Genomic DNA, 16,604 nt, shown 5'->3' with positions numbered 1-16,604 from the left:
CGCAAAAACCACTTTTTCAAAGAGAAATTATCAATCACCAGAAAAATTGCAATTTATCATAAATCAAAAGTTGAAAATATAAGTAAATTGATATGATTATATTAAAAATTGTAACAATTAGTGGGAGCCACTCAGCCTATTCTATGTCTGTCGTTAAAGAAGGTTACTTACTGTCTAACAAAATTCAAGTCTGCTCCTTTGGAGAGAGTATTGCGGAAACTTCAAACTTAGAAGCGTAATTAATCAGTCAATTTTGTACCAGTCATTATGGTAATATATTGCTTGATAATTACCTTGCATCGAATTTATTTTGCATTTTCCGTCGCAAGCAACTCCCAGTTTGATAAATATATCTTTGATCAAAAATACGAAGTTCTATGCAATAGATGTCAATCCTATCATTCAATGGCAAAGAAATGAGAATTATGCTCTGCTACTGTTTTTGCAGCAAAACAGCGTCTTATATTGCAAGTGCAACGGAAATTGATTAAGACAAAGAACTTTTTTCCTGAGATGCGATTTCAGTTCTGCCCGCTCAACAGTGTTTGTTTTATTGTTATAGAATTTTGACGTGGTCAAATGATTCCGTCATGAAAAATAATTCAGTCTCCCGAAGACTTAAAAGCAGTTCGCAATTGAGTTGACTTTGCCGAAGTATTAGACACTGAAGTAAATAATAAAGATTATGAGTGTGTGAGCCGCTACGCACTCATACAATTCTCACTTTCATCTCACATATGTACGAGTGTATCGTGTTTCGTCGAAGAAAAGGTGATGATACTGAAGAGACAGAACGTTTCAAATCGCTCGAGGTAATTACCTCCGGAGGCAATGCCAACTACAATGACCGTGGAAGGATTACGGGAAGGATAGTGGAGGAGGCATTGAACCTTGATACACGCCATGCGGCTTTTGCATTAGATTCCAACTATCCTTAGAAAAAGTTGCTGAAAATGTAAACTTTATGGTGCTGCTTTTTTCAGGTGGGTTTGTTCGTAGACTTGAGTATGGTCAAAAAATACGTTGAATTCCACCAATGAAAAAAACGCGAACTATCTATCATGGCCTTTTGTTGATTAACTATACTTGGAGCTGGACTCAGAACTCTACCGTTAAGAGATGTATGAACGAAATTTCTCAAATACAAGGGACGGAGACTGAAAAAATGTTCACAGAAACTTTTAAGCTCTCCTAAATCTCTGTTCGCTCCAAAGCTTGCACTTTTAGTCTCTTTTTAGCAGAAACTGGCTTCATCAAAAGATTCGCACATAAAATGCAGTTAAACTGGCAAAATATAAAAGAAAGGCGACCACTTATGGACGTCGAGTGTGGACAGGTCACATTGCTGCAGAACAACTAGATGGTTTCCAGGAATGTGTGGTAATAGGATAAGATATTTATGTATTTTTACTGCATTTTCAACGACTTGGGGTATGAAAGTAACTAAATACTAGTGGGAGGGGTTTTGATGAGGGAAAGTGAGGTTTCAAACACGAGTTGATATGAAAAATTTTCGGAAAATAAGAGAATTTAAATTCTTTCATGTGACGAAACTAGATTGCAAATGGCCTGAACTACACTTCTAATGATCAGCACTTTTTTGTGCCACCCGCTTCAAACTCTACCACAATTTAATGCTGGCCAGTGACGTCATGGAAAATTGGCGGAATGCATTTTCCTTAACTTTATTTTACAAGTGTTTAAACCATTTTCAAGTGTATTTTACAAGTTTACAATTAGTCCGTATGTTTTTTAATTTCTAGTTGTTATAAAATATTTTTTACAAAAATTTTTGCGATGGGTACGAATCTATGTAAATCAAATTGATAAAGTGTTATTTGACTATTATGTCTATATTAACCAGTGCCGGAACGGCGTCCCGGCAACAGGACACCATTGATGATATTTTGAAGAGCCATTGAAGGTGACAGTACCTCAACTGCGACTCAGGTACTCATCAACTCCAAGAATGGATGAGTGTCCAGCATCCTTAATTCTGCTAATTTACAAATGCTTATAATTTTTTTTTAACATTATCTGAGAGTGACAGCTATTTTGAGAAAGCGAAGTTAAATTTGATGGCAATCCTCATAAACAGAAATGGTAACCAATGGAAAAACAAATGGCAATGGAATAACGCGATGAGAAAATGACGGGTCTACATCGGCCTTGAGGTAACCACTCTTATGAAAATTCACTTATTTTACCTCATGAGGTTAAGGACAGTAGATTATAAATTTATTGGACTTTAAACGTACTATATATTTTTATAACGTAAACGCATATTTTGGATCTTTTTGGGCACGAAATATTATAATTCCGCCGCTTCATATGAATCTGGGGCAAATCATAATTTGGCAATGCGGCTACTATTGCCACGATATTGCATTATAATTGTGAAGTCTTTGAAAAACATTGGGAATATTATTCCCCTGCTGAAAGGAACAACTATATAACACCTATTTTCTCCTTTTTTCCCTATTTATGAGGATCCCATTCTGATCAAAACTACTTCATGCTCTCCCGTTCCCATAGATATCATGCTTTTAAGACTCTGAAGTTAAACTCCAGAGTCCCGATTAAGGCTTGGTTGATTAAGACCTAATGAAGTTGCAGAGAAAATCAAGGGTCTCAAAAGTTGATTCCAGGAGATTTTCTAGGAGATTAAAAAATCAGTGGCCGCTACTACTTAAGAGAGAAAAATATATTCTTATCAATATTAATTTCCCGTTCTACCAGTTCATTAAAAATATTTTATGCAAATATACGAACTGCGAATACAGATTGTTTCAAAATAAAAATTCAAATATTTTTTTATTATAATTCAATTTCAAGTCTTCAGGCTCACTACCCGTAAAATTCACACAGTTGGTTGCTTATCGGAGGAAAATGTAATGATGATATCGCAGCTACTGAGGTATTCAAATGCTTTCGTTAGTGCAGGCAGTGGCCCGAAAATGATGCGCTTTGGTCTATGAGAGTTTACTTGGCTACCGAGAGAATTTCAAGTTTCGTGAATCGAGCAATTCAAAAAGAGATTTTCACCAGATAATTATGCACCCTGAACAAATCAGTGTAGTCGTTGTTGACGGCCAGCTGAGCTTTCCTCAGTTTCCGATCTCTGAATAAGTATTCCCCAGCATTCCCTTACTTCCTGCACAACCTCAAGTCATATCCTCCTTCAGAACTCAACTTGGACGCATCTAACCTGAAAAGCAATGCAGATAAATCCAATTGAGCGCTGCGAAAGCCTCAAGCTGGAATTTCCATCGCCCTGCAGCAATGAATTTATAACTACATGCATATTCTCTTTCCCCTTGCATTTCCTTACATAGCAGCAAAGAGTCCTTCAGAGTAAGCAAATACTAGAAAAGGACACTGAAAATCATTTCAATCTTCAAGGGATTGGCCTGGAATAGCATACAGCAATAGAGAAAGCCAAATTTTCTACAAAGGAATATGTGACGCTACTCTATTTTTAGGGAACTTTTTTGACGCATAGGGCATATATCTACGGTATACTTTCACAGCCTGAAAAGTTAAAACCGAATGAACATGATATTTTACAAGGTTTAGGTTAGGATACAATGATCAAGGGTGATTCTGTTTAATGCAGAGAATGGGTAGCATGGATTATGCCTCAGTCTCCGAGAGGATGCATGTACCGTCGAATACAGCAATTATCAACCATGTCTATTCAACCATCACGGAAAATAATTTACGTGAATATCTCTTTTATTTATCATCTGGTGTAGAATATAGACCTGCATTTTATTTTGATTATTGAAATGAACTTTACGTTTAAAGCAAACGCAATGAACGTGGATCTAAACGCGGTTAAAATGAAAATTAATGTGATAAACCTATTTATTAATGTCCATTGGATCCAGAATTAAGCGGAACTGTTCCGAATGAGTTGTAGTACCTCTTTCCGCAAGTCATCATCTAGTTCTTACAACTGTATCGCAATAGATATAAGCGACCTTAAATACGGTTAAGATTCCCTCAAAGCAACCTCTGATATACAAATAGCCCATAAATAGAAGAAAACAAGCATTTTTTGTCAAAGGGATTAATATTTCTCCCATAAATGTTATGAATACATACTTTGTCCATGGAAGTATGTTTTCATCTTTAGGAATCGTCAATGGGCGAAACCTTTACCAACTTATGTGTTATTGTGAAAACCAATAGGTTGTTGCCTAAAGTGGCAATTTTTACACATGATTAAATGGTAACGAGGCTATTTAGACGCCAAACGTAAGGAGTGGTGTATGTGAGGTGACATTCTGGAAAAAAATTTCTGTGGAAAACATAATTACTGAAAATATGAAAGGATCGAGAACCACTGACGATAAATACGAAATACGCCATGAATAACCAATTTCAAAACTTTCTTCACCGTACCTTCCATTATTAGCTCCAATAATTCTTGATAGTCAATATATGAACATCAGAAAAGCCAGAAATTGATCCTGTTGAAAATGACTGTGATAGACTAAAATTTGAATAGCACAGCGTGTATAGTGACGTATCGAAAAGTATCAATTGGGAGGGTTGAGCTGTCTTCGTTTTGTTAGGAGGAAAATGTCGACCCTGTCCTCGGAACATGTGTTTGTATATTCCATATTGTAGTTTTATATTCGCGAATGAATTATTTCGGGCGATTTTCATTACAGATACATGAACAATCGCTGCTCGTACTTCTCTATACTTATTGTTAGTGTCCCCCGTCGTGGTAGTGAATTTCCTTATAAGCCTGATCGAGATGTTTTTCAATCGGTTAAATCACACGGTACCTGGAAAGAGCTGGTTTAAACTGGCTAACTGCGCCTAGAAGGTTTTCCTCATTTATATTAAGGCGTGCCCTTCCAATGCTTTAGAGTTTCGCAACAGGAATGCTGAATCCTGAATGGATAGCACGCAGTCTGTGATTGGCGGGCTACAAATATTGCTTTGAAAAACTAAATATCATCTTTTGTTAATCAGGATTTAGGATTGCATTGGCATTCGAAAATTCTGCGTTTCAAGACAATTTTGTGGATGATTTTGGCGTAAAAAATTTGAAGTCCAAAGGATAGTTCGAGAATGGCTAAAATAATGCGTACCTAGAGCATATATATCGCTGAATATATATCCCTTGAAGAGTTTTATAAACATCACCTAATAGCCATTCAGAATGGTATTACAATCAGGTAAATAGAATATATTCCTCCGATCATCCCTTTCGTAAAACCGGTATTACCGCTTTCGAAGCATCTAATGAGATCACGAATATTTCATTAAAAAAAGCAAGAAAATAAGCAAGAGTTGTTAAAGCTGATAAAGTTATGTGTATGGTTATTCGCGGAGAATCACATGAACGTGGAAAAAAGGCGTCACGTTTTCAGCGTAAAATAAAAAGTAACACACTACAAGTTTCTGAACTAATTGACAAGAGGACATAGCGCTTTGTTTTTTGAGTGAATGTATATACTGAAGGAGATCACTCATTTTAGGAATGTCATAATTACAAATCGTAAATCATAAGCTTAACAAATGAACATGTTCACAGTAATTACGGCTAAGGAGTGCGCATCGATAAATCACGCTAGGACTGAGCTTGAAGGCTAATTAAGGGATTTCCCTAAACCGGTTAAGTAGGTAGTTAAGTAGGAAAAAAATTCCACTAGACATTTTTATGAGCACAATACGTTTCAATGTATGAAAAAGGTTTTCAAATCATTTACGTAAGCAAATACATGCGTCATTTAAACGAATAGTTAGTGAGAATATTCAAAACATTGGCTGAATATTAACCAATTCCGTAACATAATGTTACAAGCGATATTCGAATTCCATAAGAGTCGTGTGTTTCCTATTAACCCTCGCGGGGACGCGCCTAATATTTTTCCACGACCGGGAGCGTGGCGTGCACGATATGCATATGCATTTATATGACAACACTCGATTTCCGCTTAAATGTATCTTTATTTTTAAAAATTATTTCAATTTGTACATTAATAGGCGTTACAGATATTGAGGTACACACGTGGTACACGGCTGGTCGCGTGGCGTAATTTATACGCCGTGCGTGTCGGGCTCCTCTTGCTGATCTAAAATTAATTTGCTACCATACTTCGAGTTTTGAAAAGTCACACTTCAGACAGTAAAAGTTCAATGTAAGAATACACGAGGCCATTCTAGACCAAAATTTACGTAAAATGTTGAAATCCTTGGTTTTCGAAGACTGGCGTACATTATACTCCAGCGCGCCCGCTCGAGGGTGAAATAAAATGCCATGACTTGGTTGAATTACAAGCACATTTAGAGTTAGCACTGCATTGGATTGAAATGGCTTGCCGGGTTTCGCTTATAGTAGGGCCCCCTTCGCTTCTATAGCGTTGAGGTGTTTTTCCTCGTCCCGTTCCTTCCGCTCCTATCCTATCCCAGAGGCGTCGGCGGGCTCCTATCGCGGCGGTGCCTCAATCCATTTCCCTTCATCTCCAGCCCCTCCCCGGGTGATCGGGGGTATAAGCCACGGGCTTGGTTCCCGGCCCCGGTGTGTTGTATCCTCGAAGGGCTCCCCTGAGCCCTCATCCGCTGCATTGGATTGAGATACTGACTTGCCACAAGGTTATAATAGGTATTCGTTTTTTTGATTGTCATACTATGCAAAATATTATAGGAAAGATATTCATTAGAAGAAGCAATACAGCATATTAAAAACTTATGATTCGAGCAGAGAGATTTAAACGTAAGATAAAGACCAGGAATAGGAAGTAGTTGATTTGAGGAATCCGTATTAAATGCAATGGGATAGCAGATACTCATGATACATGTGATTATCTACAAAACTAACAGTGGCCACATAATAGTGACGTACGGGCACATGAATTATACAGGACACTTTCAAATTTTTTCACTGTTTTAAAATAAAAATCTCAAATTTCACACTTTCACTGTTAAATTATATCTGATAAACTCCATAACACTTGGTCTCCAATGATTCAATTCTAAAACATCGCCGATTTAAACTCGGGCTAACTTATGGCGCATTTTGCGTAAATAAAATTAATATATTGTGAAAACTTGGCATCATTTTCTGAAATCGTGGATTCACATTAAAACATGAGCAAATAATCGTTCGCAAGTCCTCAGCGAAAAATTTAATGCAAAATATAGAAAATATATCCAATTACGAATTTCTATTTCATGAAATTAAGCAAATACGATGAATATTTTTCATAAAAATAGTCTACTACTGAATGAATATTTAAAAGTGTATAAATAAGGAGCGTCGTATTAGGCAATTTATTTCGCAAGCAATTTACTTTCGATGCAAAGAAAATTTACAGAAGGCAATGGCACGCATGTTCGAGATTCATTGGAGCTGTCGGGGTGAAAAAAAAACTGTAGGCCTAGTTACACGGTGCATTAACCCGTATAAGTTAATGGCTAAATGTAAGAACGCGTGAACGAACCCACACCACTCGTGCAAATTCAAGTATAGAAATTGGATAGTTATAGGAAATAGCTAATACATTCGTTTATATTCCGTTCCGGACCACATATACGTTCATTGTATCGTGTAAACAGGCCTTAGAACATGGAAAAAGAGCATAGTACAATTTTTATGCAATTCTCTCGATGATTTCCCCTTTGCTATAGCAACATTAATCAATGGCAACTAACGTATTCGCCTTTTTCAGTTTTTACCTAATGTCTCGTGAGTCTTACAAGGAATACGTTTATTTGAAAACTACCCATAAAAAGTACCTCGACGCATCAAATCTCTAAAATCTTCACACAGAATTTGCTGAAAAACAATTGTTTAGCTCTTCTACCATAATCTCCTGAACAAATGCACTTATCCCATTAGAAGACATTCTTTCAATGACTATCACAACTTCACCTCAGTAGATTCACACCAAAATCTGTACACCGGAGGAGGATGCAATAAACAGCTTTTATAATTACCAATATATTTGTGTACTTATTAGTCACTATACTACTCCGTCACTGGCCTAATAACGATAACTTTACAAATACACGTCAAACACCGGGTCGAACATTCCAAGTAAAAAAATTCAGGTTTACTAATTTTAGTTCCCTTTATTCCTCCTTATAACGCATGAACACCACCAAAAAAATCTTTTAAACACGATTTCTGCTCACCAAAAACCGTAGCACATAAAACACTCGCAATTTAGGCGAAGGTTCGCCGTGATATGGGTCGCCCTTTAAATAGAATGGCACCTTCCACTCGTCCTTCGATAGCGAATTGCACAACACCGGGAGACCTGAACGGCCGAAGACGTAGACCGAAAAGCGACGAGGCGGTCGCCCGCCTCTTTCGACCCGCGAACCCACCTTTGACGACCGCCTGCACGGGCTCCGCCTGCTCCTCCGACGACCGGAATAGCTGATCCATCCTCGGCCGACGTGTCGCCGCGACTGGCCAGCGATGAATGCCAGCGGCTGTCCTGGGGGAGTGGCGGGGCTTGCAGAGGCGGAGGAGGGGGCTGCCTCCTCGCTGCCGTTCTGAAAGCCTCCCAGAAGTTGGAAGCACAGAGAAGGGGACCCCAAAACCAGTTTGGGTGACTGGGAAGGGGCCCTGGTTCACTGGCCGGCCCTGCTCGGGTCAAAGAGGCCGCGATCTTCTAGGTAACTACAAAGTATGCAGGCGGCGGTAGCCTTACGGACTAACTGGAGTGTCTCTGGTACTAGGTTCGAATCCTTATACGGCGCTGGATCACTAATTTTATCGCAGCCTATGCAAGAAACGGGCCCTGGGCCACTGGTTGCCCCTGGTTGGGACAAAGAGGCCATAATCTACGAGGCAAATGCAATGGATTCAGGGGGCGGTGGCCTTTTGGGCAACCTTGACAGCCTCTGATATCAGGTTCGAATTCCAGTGGGGCACTGGATCACTAATTTGATCTCTAGGTATGTGAGAGATGGGCTCTGAGCCACTTGCCGTCCCTAGTCGGGTGAGACCGCGATCTTCGAGGTAATTGCAATGTCTGCAGGTAAGGGTAGCCTGATGGACTATCTGGAGAGCCTCAGGTACTAGGTTGGAATCCTTTCTCGGCGCAGGATCAAACATTTTCTCTCAAGATATGTGGAAGACGGGCCTTGAGTCACTGACTGGCCCTGGTTGGATCAAAGAGGCCGCGATCATCGTGGTAACTGCAACGTATGCAGGCGGCGGTGACCTTTTTGACTAACTGGAGCGCCTCTGGTATCAATTTCAGCGCTGGATCACTAGTTATAACTTAAAATATGTACGAAAAGGGTCCTGTGTCACTGGCCGGCTCCGGTGCGATGAAAGAGACCGATTAAACTGCAATAACTACAACATATGCAGACTGTGGTGGCGAGTTAGGGCTCTTTGGGAACCTCTACATGACTAATTGGGTCGCGTTAGTAAAATTTTCACATGGTATTTGTTAAAATAGATCATTAAGACACTAATATTTGTTAAAAAAAATACCGCTTTAAAAAGCTCATTATCTTCAATTTTATATTCACAAGTTTATACGTTATTGCGTCGAATGAAATTGTCTCGGGCTGCGATTTTTTTCGCAGAAGGTCGACTCCTCCTCTAAGGACAGAGAGGCAAGCGGTGGAAAGAGTTGTCAAGAGAGTTATGAAGGACAACCTCCAGTAAGGACAATATTAAAATACTAGTAAAAAGTGAACAACGAGGTCAAAAGATGAATTTTCAGCGAAGAAGGAAAATTCTAACAGAAGATTGGAGTGAAAACCTACGAAAAACTAACCTTATGGTTGAACTATGTTGAAGGCATGAGGAAATCCATAAAGAATGGTATATGGTAGTATACTGCGTGGAATAAAAACCCTCACCTGCCGAACCGTGAGTTTGAATCATGAAGCTATTCTGCACGCCCTTAGATAGTTGCGGTTGCAGTGTTAGCTGAATGTGTAGTGGACTCGATAAATCTTTAAAAAAACATTAAAAATGAGTCATTATAATTATTTATACCCGCAGCCCACTCGATATTTCTCGGAGGGAGTGAAGTTTCTCTCATCACGCAATATGTGATACAGTTAGATGATACCGATGCTTGCATTCATTTGAAAAGATCGGGTTCTCTTATTCCAGGAATATCCGCCGACTAGCCGGAGGCATGCCTTTATAGAGTCAGTTCAAGGAAATTGCGAAACTTCCAGAGAGGAAAAATCAATGGCCTTGGCCGGACCTCCCGTATTCGCGTCAGGTCCTCTATCATGTTGAAGTTGTTTCGGGTTTCCCACCGGGTGAGGTTCTCCATCTCTGCTGACGTTTTGATGGCTGTGCCGTCCATAGTCATCAGGACTTCAATTTTTCTATCGCCACCGTTCATGCTGGCGGGTAAGAAAAGTATGATATCATTATTGCTGAGATAAGTGACAAAAGATCCGTACTTTTATTTCACTACTCTATTATTCAATATTCTACTATTGGTGGTGAAAAGAGAATTATCAATTCCTCATTTCAAGATTACAAATCCATCAATCGTAAATAAGCTTGCTTCAGCAAATAGTTTTACATCGGGATAAAATAATTTATCTCCAAATCAACTTGAGAAAATGGCAGCAAAAAGTTTACTTAAAATTTCCTCGCCTTAGCTGATGAAATAGACACTCAGCATTTGACTACCGAAGGTTTAATAACATAAAAAATAATATTTAACGTGACTACGAACAAACGCTTGTAAATATGTCTGCTAGAGAGAAATGGCGCTGTAAAAATATGAATTATCATTCAGAAAATTATAATGGCAATCTTGTATGATATTACCCATGCGTTAATAACCATAATTTTTCGAAAATTAATAAAACTTTTTGATTGCGCAGCTGTCTGATCACGAATAGTCTACCGCGATTAATAGCCTTTGTCAGATGTATTTTAATAAGCTAATCGACTGCAGAAACAATCCTCGAAGCAAAAAGTTTGCGCTCACCTGTCCCACCAACAGTATTATTTGGCGTATGTTTATCTAGGCAAACCTGATTCTATTGCAATAGATATTTTAAAATTAGGTTTTCCCACTGAATAGCAGCTTCCCTCAATTGGCTTTGCACACAATAATCTCAGTAAATAGTTTTTCGCCTTGATAACATAATTTATCTCCTAATTAACTAGAGAAACTGAGTAAAGATGAAAAACAGTAGACTTAATATTTTTCTCATCCTAGGTGATGGAATGGACATTCATAATTTTACTATCCAAGATGAATTGCATAATATAAGAATGCTCGGTGTTTCTACTCAAAGGATAGTGTAGTCTTTAAAAACGTAGCAGGACCCAGTTGAAATTTTTATCCAGTTGCAGTGGTTTTGGTAATACTTAATAGAGATTGGTAAATATAACTCATAAGTTTTAATACAATATCCTAAAACGCTCGGTTCACACGATAGACCAATTCGCACTGTGGTCTGACCCGATTATGTGTGAGAGAAAGAATTGTCGGACGACGATCATGAGTGTGGCAATTCTTTAAATATTTTTGTTAATATCATTCTGGAATTGTAGAATAATTATTATCAATGCTCCAAGTTGATACTCAATTATGATCGTCGGGTAGTGAAAATGGGTAAAGATGAAAAACAGTGGACTTAATATTTTTCGGGTAGTGTACGATGCATATCCAAAGAACATCCAAAATACCATGTCTGATGAAGGTTCACCACCATACACATCCTATGAATAAACTTTGAATTTTTTTACAGCACCATCAGGCCAAGGGTAGTGCAAAATGAATATCATATGAAGCAATTTTGAACCATCTTACAGCATGATGTGGTCAAGGGTAGTGCAAGATGAATATCCAATGAACATCCTTTGCACAACTTCGGGAGAATGTACTTTTAACTCGCATAGTGGGCCATTAGCTGATTCTTTGGACGTTCATGAAGAACATTCTTTGCACTAAAGATGCTGCACCGGAGAACATTCTTTGCATATCTTTTGAACAAACTTTTCTCCAATGGGATATACAATTTCCGGCGAGACTACAAAAAAACACTAGTAAACTTATCTGCTATGGAGAAATAAAACCCCTCCCTATTTTATCCTCAAACTTTTCCCTTTTACCCTTTCGGGGATTCCCCTCCCCTACCTCCTCCTATCCTCGCTACCTCCACCCCCACCCCTCCCTTTATTATCACGTGCGTGATTCTCTTCTTTCTCGACCCTTCCCTTTCCCCTCGCCCCTTCCGTTTCCCTAGCATATTTGGCAGTAAAAATATTTTTAAAGAAATTCGAATAAAAAACAAATTCTCTATCATGAATATTCCAAAGGTTCATATTCTAATTTAACTTCATTAAATGATGGCGTAAATTTAGATTATCTCCTGACATAATATAAAAATTACATTTGATAATTACATACATTTTCACACAATTTTAAGGCGATACTGATATAATGATTGGGAGAATGTTCATTACAACAAAAATATGAAGGCCGTTGTGACAAAAATCACACAAAATAGAGAGATTTAACTAGCTGTCTCATTTTTCTGCAGCTATTACTACATTCGCCCAACTACCCCATGGTTTTTCCACATCCCCTTACTATCACTCTTTCTCATTTATTTGTCACTCTACTTCTGATACCACCCCTTCCTAAAACTTTTTAAAAACTCACCACTTCCTCTTTAAAATTGTTATCAGTAATTTTCCCTTAATTCTGATGTTTTGAACCAGATAATGGCTCTGAGAGCCGAATCAAGTGGTACGAATTAAAATAATGGTGGAAGTGTAGAATTATTTTGATCATAATATCATCTCAGATGTACCGTATAAATGTTTAGTTCTTCGGTCCGCAGGATCCCCCTATTGAGGTACGCTAGTGACTTAGCGGTCCAAAGCAAATACTTCTCGCGTAAACTACCAAATAAGGTTCTACCATTGTAGATAAGATCCATATTGATTAAATAGACGGTCACAGAACCTCTGTAAGTGAATCCTCATATTTTTATATTAACGTTTTTTCGAAGTAATGTGATTTATCTTCCATTACCACATCCATTCGCTAAAAGCTCACAAAATAATATGCAAAGTGTCTCAATTTTACTTTTTCATTATTTCTATAGTATTATGAACATGATATTATTTTTTGTCAAAAGCCCTCGCCAGCAAAACGGAAGGTCACGGGTTCGAATCCCGCCTGGGAAGGTTACTCCTTACTAGGGCATGCATGTTTGTGGTCGTCCATTGTTATTTGCTGCATCCCCCGATGCTAAGGCCAAACAGTTTTCGGGGTGATGAATATAAAAAAATGGCACATGTACTCATATGATTACTGATAAGAAAATGTTGATTAATGTTAGTATACACTTACACGCTAGCAGCAATCAAGATTTTCTTTTTGCTTTAAGAAATAATGCCATAAGAGCCTGAGAAAACGCAATTTTCAGAAATTATAACAGGGGCAACGTATTTTTTTGGGTATTAGAAGATTATATTTTAAAATTTTCATGAAAGTGGCAAATAATTTATTTCTCGTAACAGTCTCCTTGGAGTGCAAGGGCATGTGTCATTCCATCATCGGCCGATTAGCAGTGAGAGTAATTAATGAACGCGGATGCTTTTGGAGTGGGGCAGAGATGTCCAGTGGCAGTGGGTGGGGGCGGAGGGGCGTAGGGGAGGTGGGCAGGGATGTCCAGCGGCAGTGGGTTGGGGAGGAGGGGAGGGGGGCAGGGATGACCTCGGCGGAGTGTACCGTTACGGCGAGGAGCGCTGGCCGGCGGAGGGGAGGTAATAAGTGGCAGGGACTGTTATTGTTTTGAAGGCACAGGTGGGTGTAGAGGGTGAGTGAGGTAATGGAAGGATACCATCACTGACAGCGGGGTTACCGTTACGGCTGACTGATCAACATAAATACTTACAAAAAATGTAAATAAATAAAGATTGCACTCGTTGAACAAAATATACAAAAGCCTGAAATCCTACTTGAAGCAGAGATGCTATTCAAAATTCCCCATGCCAATTAATCGGCAAACCGTTTTCAAACGAAATTATAAAATTCGGCTTTGGTTTACACAATGAATACAATATTTCGTCGTCTATTTTCGCAAAACAGTATTTTTCATTCCACTAAGGGCTAAGCAAAGTTTTGCTGGCTCTAGGAAATGATGAATTTTACGGGAAGAACTAAAGTGATGATGCTTATTCTACAAATCACATCTGTTAGATGCTCAAATGGTGAAGGGAAATGTGTGAAAAGAGATGTTCATTGGAGCAAATTTAGCTGAGCACAGTTCCCTCATATCAGCAACCGATCATCCATACGAAGGTAGAATATCACCTTTTAGGCTCGCTAATCGATATAAATAAACAAAGGAATATTAGGAGTTGTCAAAATTACAACTTTGCTTTTCCTCATAGTGATATATTTTTTCCGACCATGGTTGCGTTATAGCGCAACATTTTCAAGTCCACCGTAAAATGTTACGCGGTTACGAAACCATGGTCGGGCCACATATCTCACCGCGGGAAAAGCGAAGTTCCTATTTCTTCAACTCGCACGATGAAGGATGTCCACCAAATCACGCCCGGTACTATTACTTATAAATAAAACTTAGCAAGTGTTGCCTCAATATATGATTTCATACTTTCCCGCTGGATAATATTAATAAAGTAATGTCCTGTCGACATACAATTTGCAGCTATGGAAAGGTTAGCATTTAGAAACCCAATGACCTGCGCAGCCCAAGAAAACTTCATAAATATTGCATTTAATGACATAATGATTCAGGGATCAGTAGTCTTTTCGCATAATGAACTCATTTATAAACAGGATTTTATATTAAGTGTTTCAAGAAATCGACTGACACCTGAGGTCGTTTGATCCGTGAGGGCAGAGTATTAGAGGAATAGTAGATAGAAGTTCATTATCGGCATTAAACTGCTCTTACAGAGGAGCGGCAAGGGAAACACGGCCCATTCGACAGAACTACTGCTGCGCTTGAAGTCCCCTCCTTATGACACCTGCGAAGTTACTCAACGACCACTGAACCATTTGTGCTTGCGCTGGAATTTGAACCGGGTTCCAAGAGGCGGAAGGAAATATTTCTAGCCACAAGACCAGCTGGATCCATCTAAAGAAACAATTCACAAACATGAGTTCCCAAAGAAGAATATCCATGTGGGATTTAGATCTGTTCCCTTTTTGAGTTGGCAAGGAAGGAATGTCACTAAAGCCGAAAACGAACACTTTTGAGGTGTTAAGGGAATGACAGCCGTGAACCGCTCTGAAGATATCGAGGAAATCCAGCTGGGATTTTGCTAATCATAGCTTAACTCCCTGCTAAAAAATTATAATTCTAAAACGGTCAACCAGGAGTTGCTCCGAACAGTCCATAAGCTCGTGGTTGCGTTCCAAATAAAATAGTTATCTACCATGAAAACTGAAATTAATTTAGATGACAATTGTAATATTTGACAATATTTGGAGAAAAAAAGATAAAAAATAAGATTGTTAACGGGAAGATAGAAGCCCAACACACGAGCTCTAAACATTACATGGAAAACTTTATGGTGCATTCTTCTTTATGACTTTTAAGAACAAAGATTACGTGAATAAAATTCACGTGAAAATTTGCCTTCGTGTCTTGTAGTGACTCAGAAAAAATGGCAAACAAAATTCCACATATGTAAACCTTAGAAGTGAAGAGGTACTACTCACTCGGTGATTAAACCCGAAGCTTCGTGTTGAATCTTCAAATCAACCTCCGCGTGTAATAGTTTGGATAGGTGAGGGAACTAAGCCAGCAAGTGAAATTCATTCATTCAATGTATTGCTTGCTTCAGGTGTTTTTTGACCTTGTTTGGAGGGAAATTGAGTTAATAATATGTGTATTGAATTTTCATGTGGTTGTAATCAGATGGCAGTTGTGTCTGATAGTCCTCTTCTTCATCGTATATGGTTATGTGTTCTTGTAAATGTGTTTGTCTAATTGCATTTCCTCTGATATGTTTAACAGATTGTTTGATTCCATCAACATTTCACTCGAAGAAGAAAGCGTTCTTAAAATTCAATATTTAACCGTTGCTAAATAAAAATATTCGAAAAGAAAGGGCATTGTTTAATAATAACAATTTTTTGATGGTACGTAAGACGGAAATGTGAATGATGATAAGTTGTGGGGACTGCTGGAATAGGTGGAAAAGGTTTGAAATGGAGCGTTGCACCTGCTGAAGGAGAAGCAGGGAAGTGAATGGAAGGGGAAACGTGTTTTGGATGACAGGAGAGAAGGCAGGAAATGAGAGGCACCTCATGCATTACAAACAGATTTGTCGTTGGGACGGTTCCTACTCAGATAATGCATACAGGGAAATTTCAAGATCATTTGCTTTATTGGCGTGGGTTTTGGGTGTCATCGTTCATATCCAGGTAAATTATTTTTCCTCGCTGGAATTCACAACCTTTATGTGGGGTAACAGGTGACTACGTAAATATCTTATACTCTACTCAAAGAATCTGCCTTGCTTCAGCAGCTGTCACCCCTCACATACTAAACAATCCCTTCCTTACTCTCTCTCAGTAAGAGGCCACTGAATTTGCGATAACACCGAATCCTTGGACATTTTTCTTAATAATCTTCACCACTCT

General features: G+C 38.7%; 1 protein-coding gene across 1 annotated transcript in view; it reads right to left on the bottom strand.

The window, feature by feature from the left end:
• Positions 1–8,604, bottom strand: part of LOC124170909 (beta,beta-carotene 15,15'-dioxygenase-like) — a 45,074-nt gene extending 36,470 nt beyond the window's left edge. Inside the window, exon 1 of the mRNA XM_046549957.1 lies at positions 8,353–8,604. Within this exon, the coding sequence (XP_046405913.1) occupies positions 8,353–8,413 (61 nt within the window). The 5' untranslated portion in view covers positions 8,414–8,604. The remainder of the gene's footprint in view (positions 1–8,352) is intronic.
• Between the last annotated feature and the right edge of the window lie 8,000 nt (positions 8,605–16,604).

The sequence above is a fragment of the Ischnura elegans genome, chromosome X (assembly GCF_921293095.1).
Source record: "Ischnura elegans chromosome X, ioIscEleg1.1, whole genome shotgun sequence".
Taxonomy (NCBI): domain Eukaryota; kingdom Metazoa; phylum Arthropoda; class Insecta; order Odonata; family Coenagrionidae; genus Ischnura; species Ischnura elegans.
The sequence above is the reverse complement of the archived record's forward strand: the minus strand, read 5'-3'. Positions and strand labels throughout refer to the sequence as shown.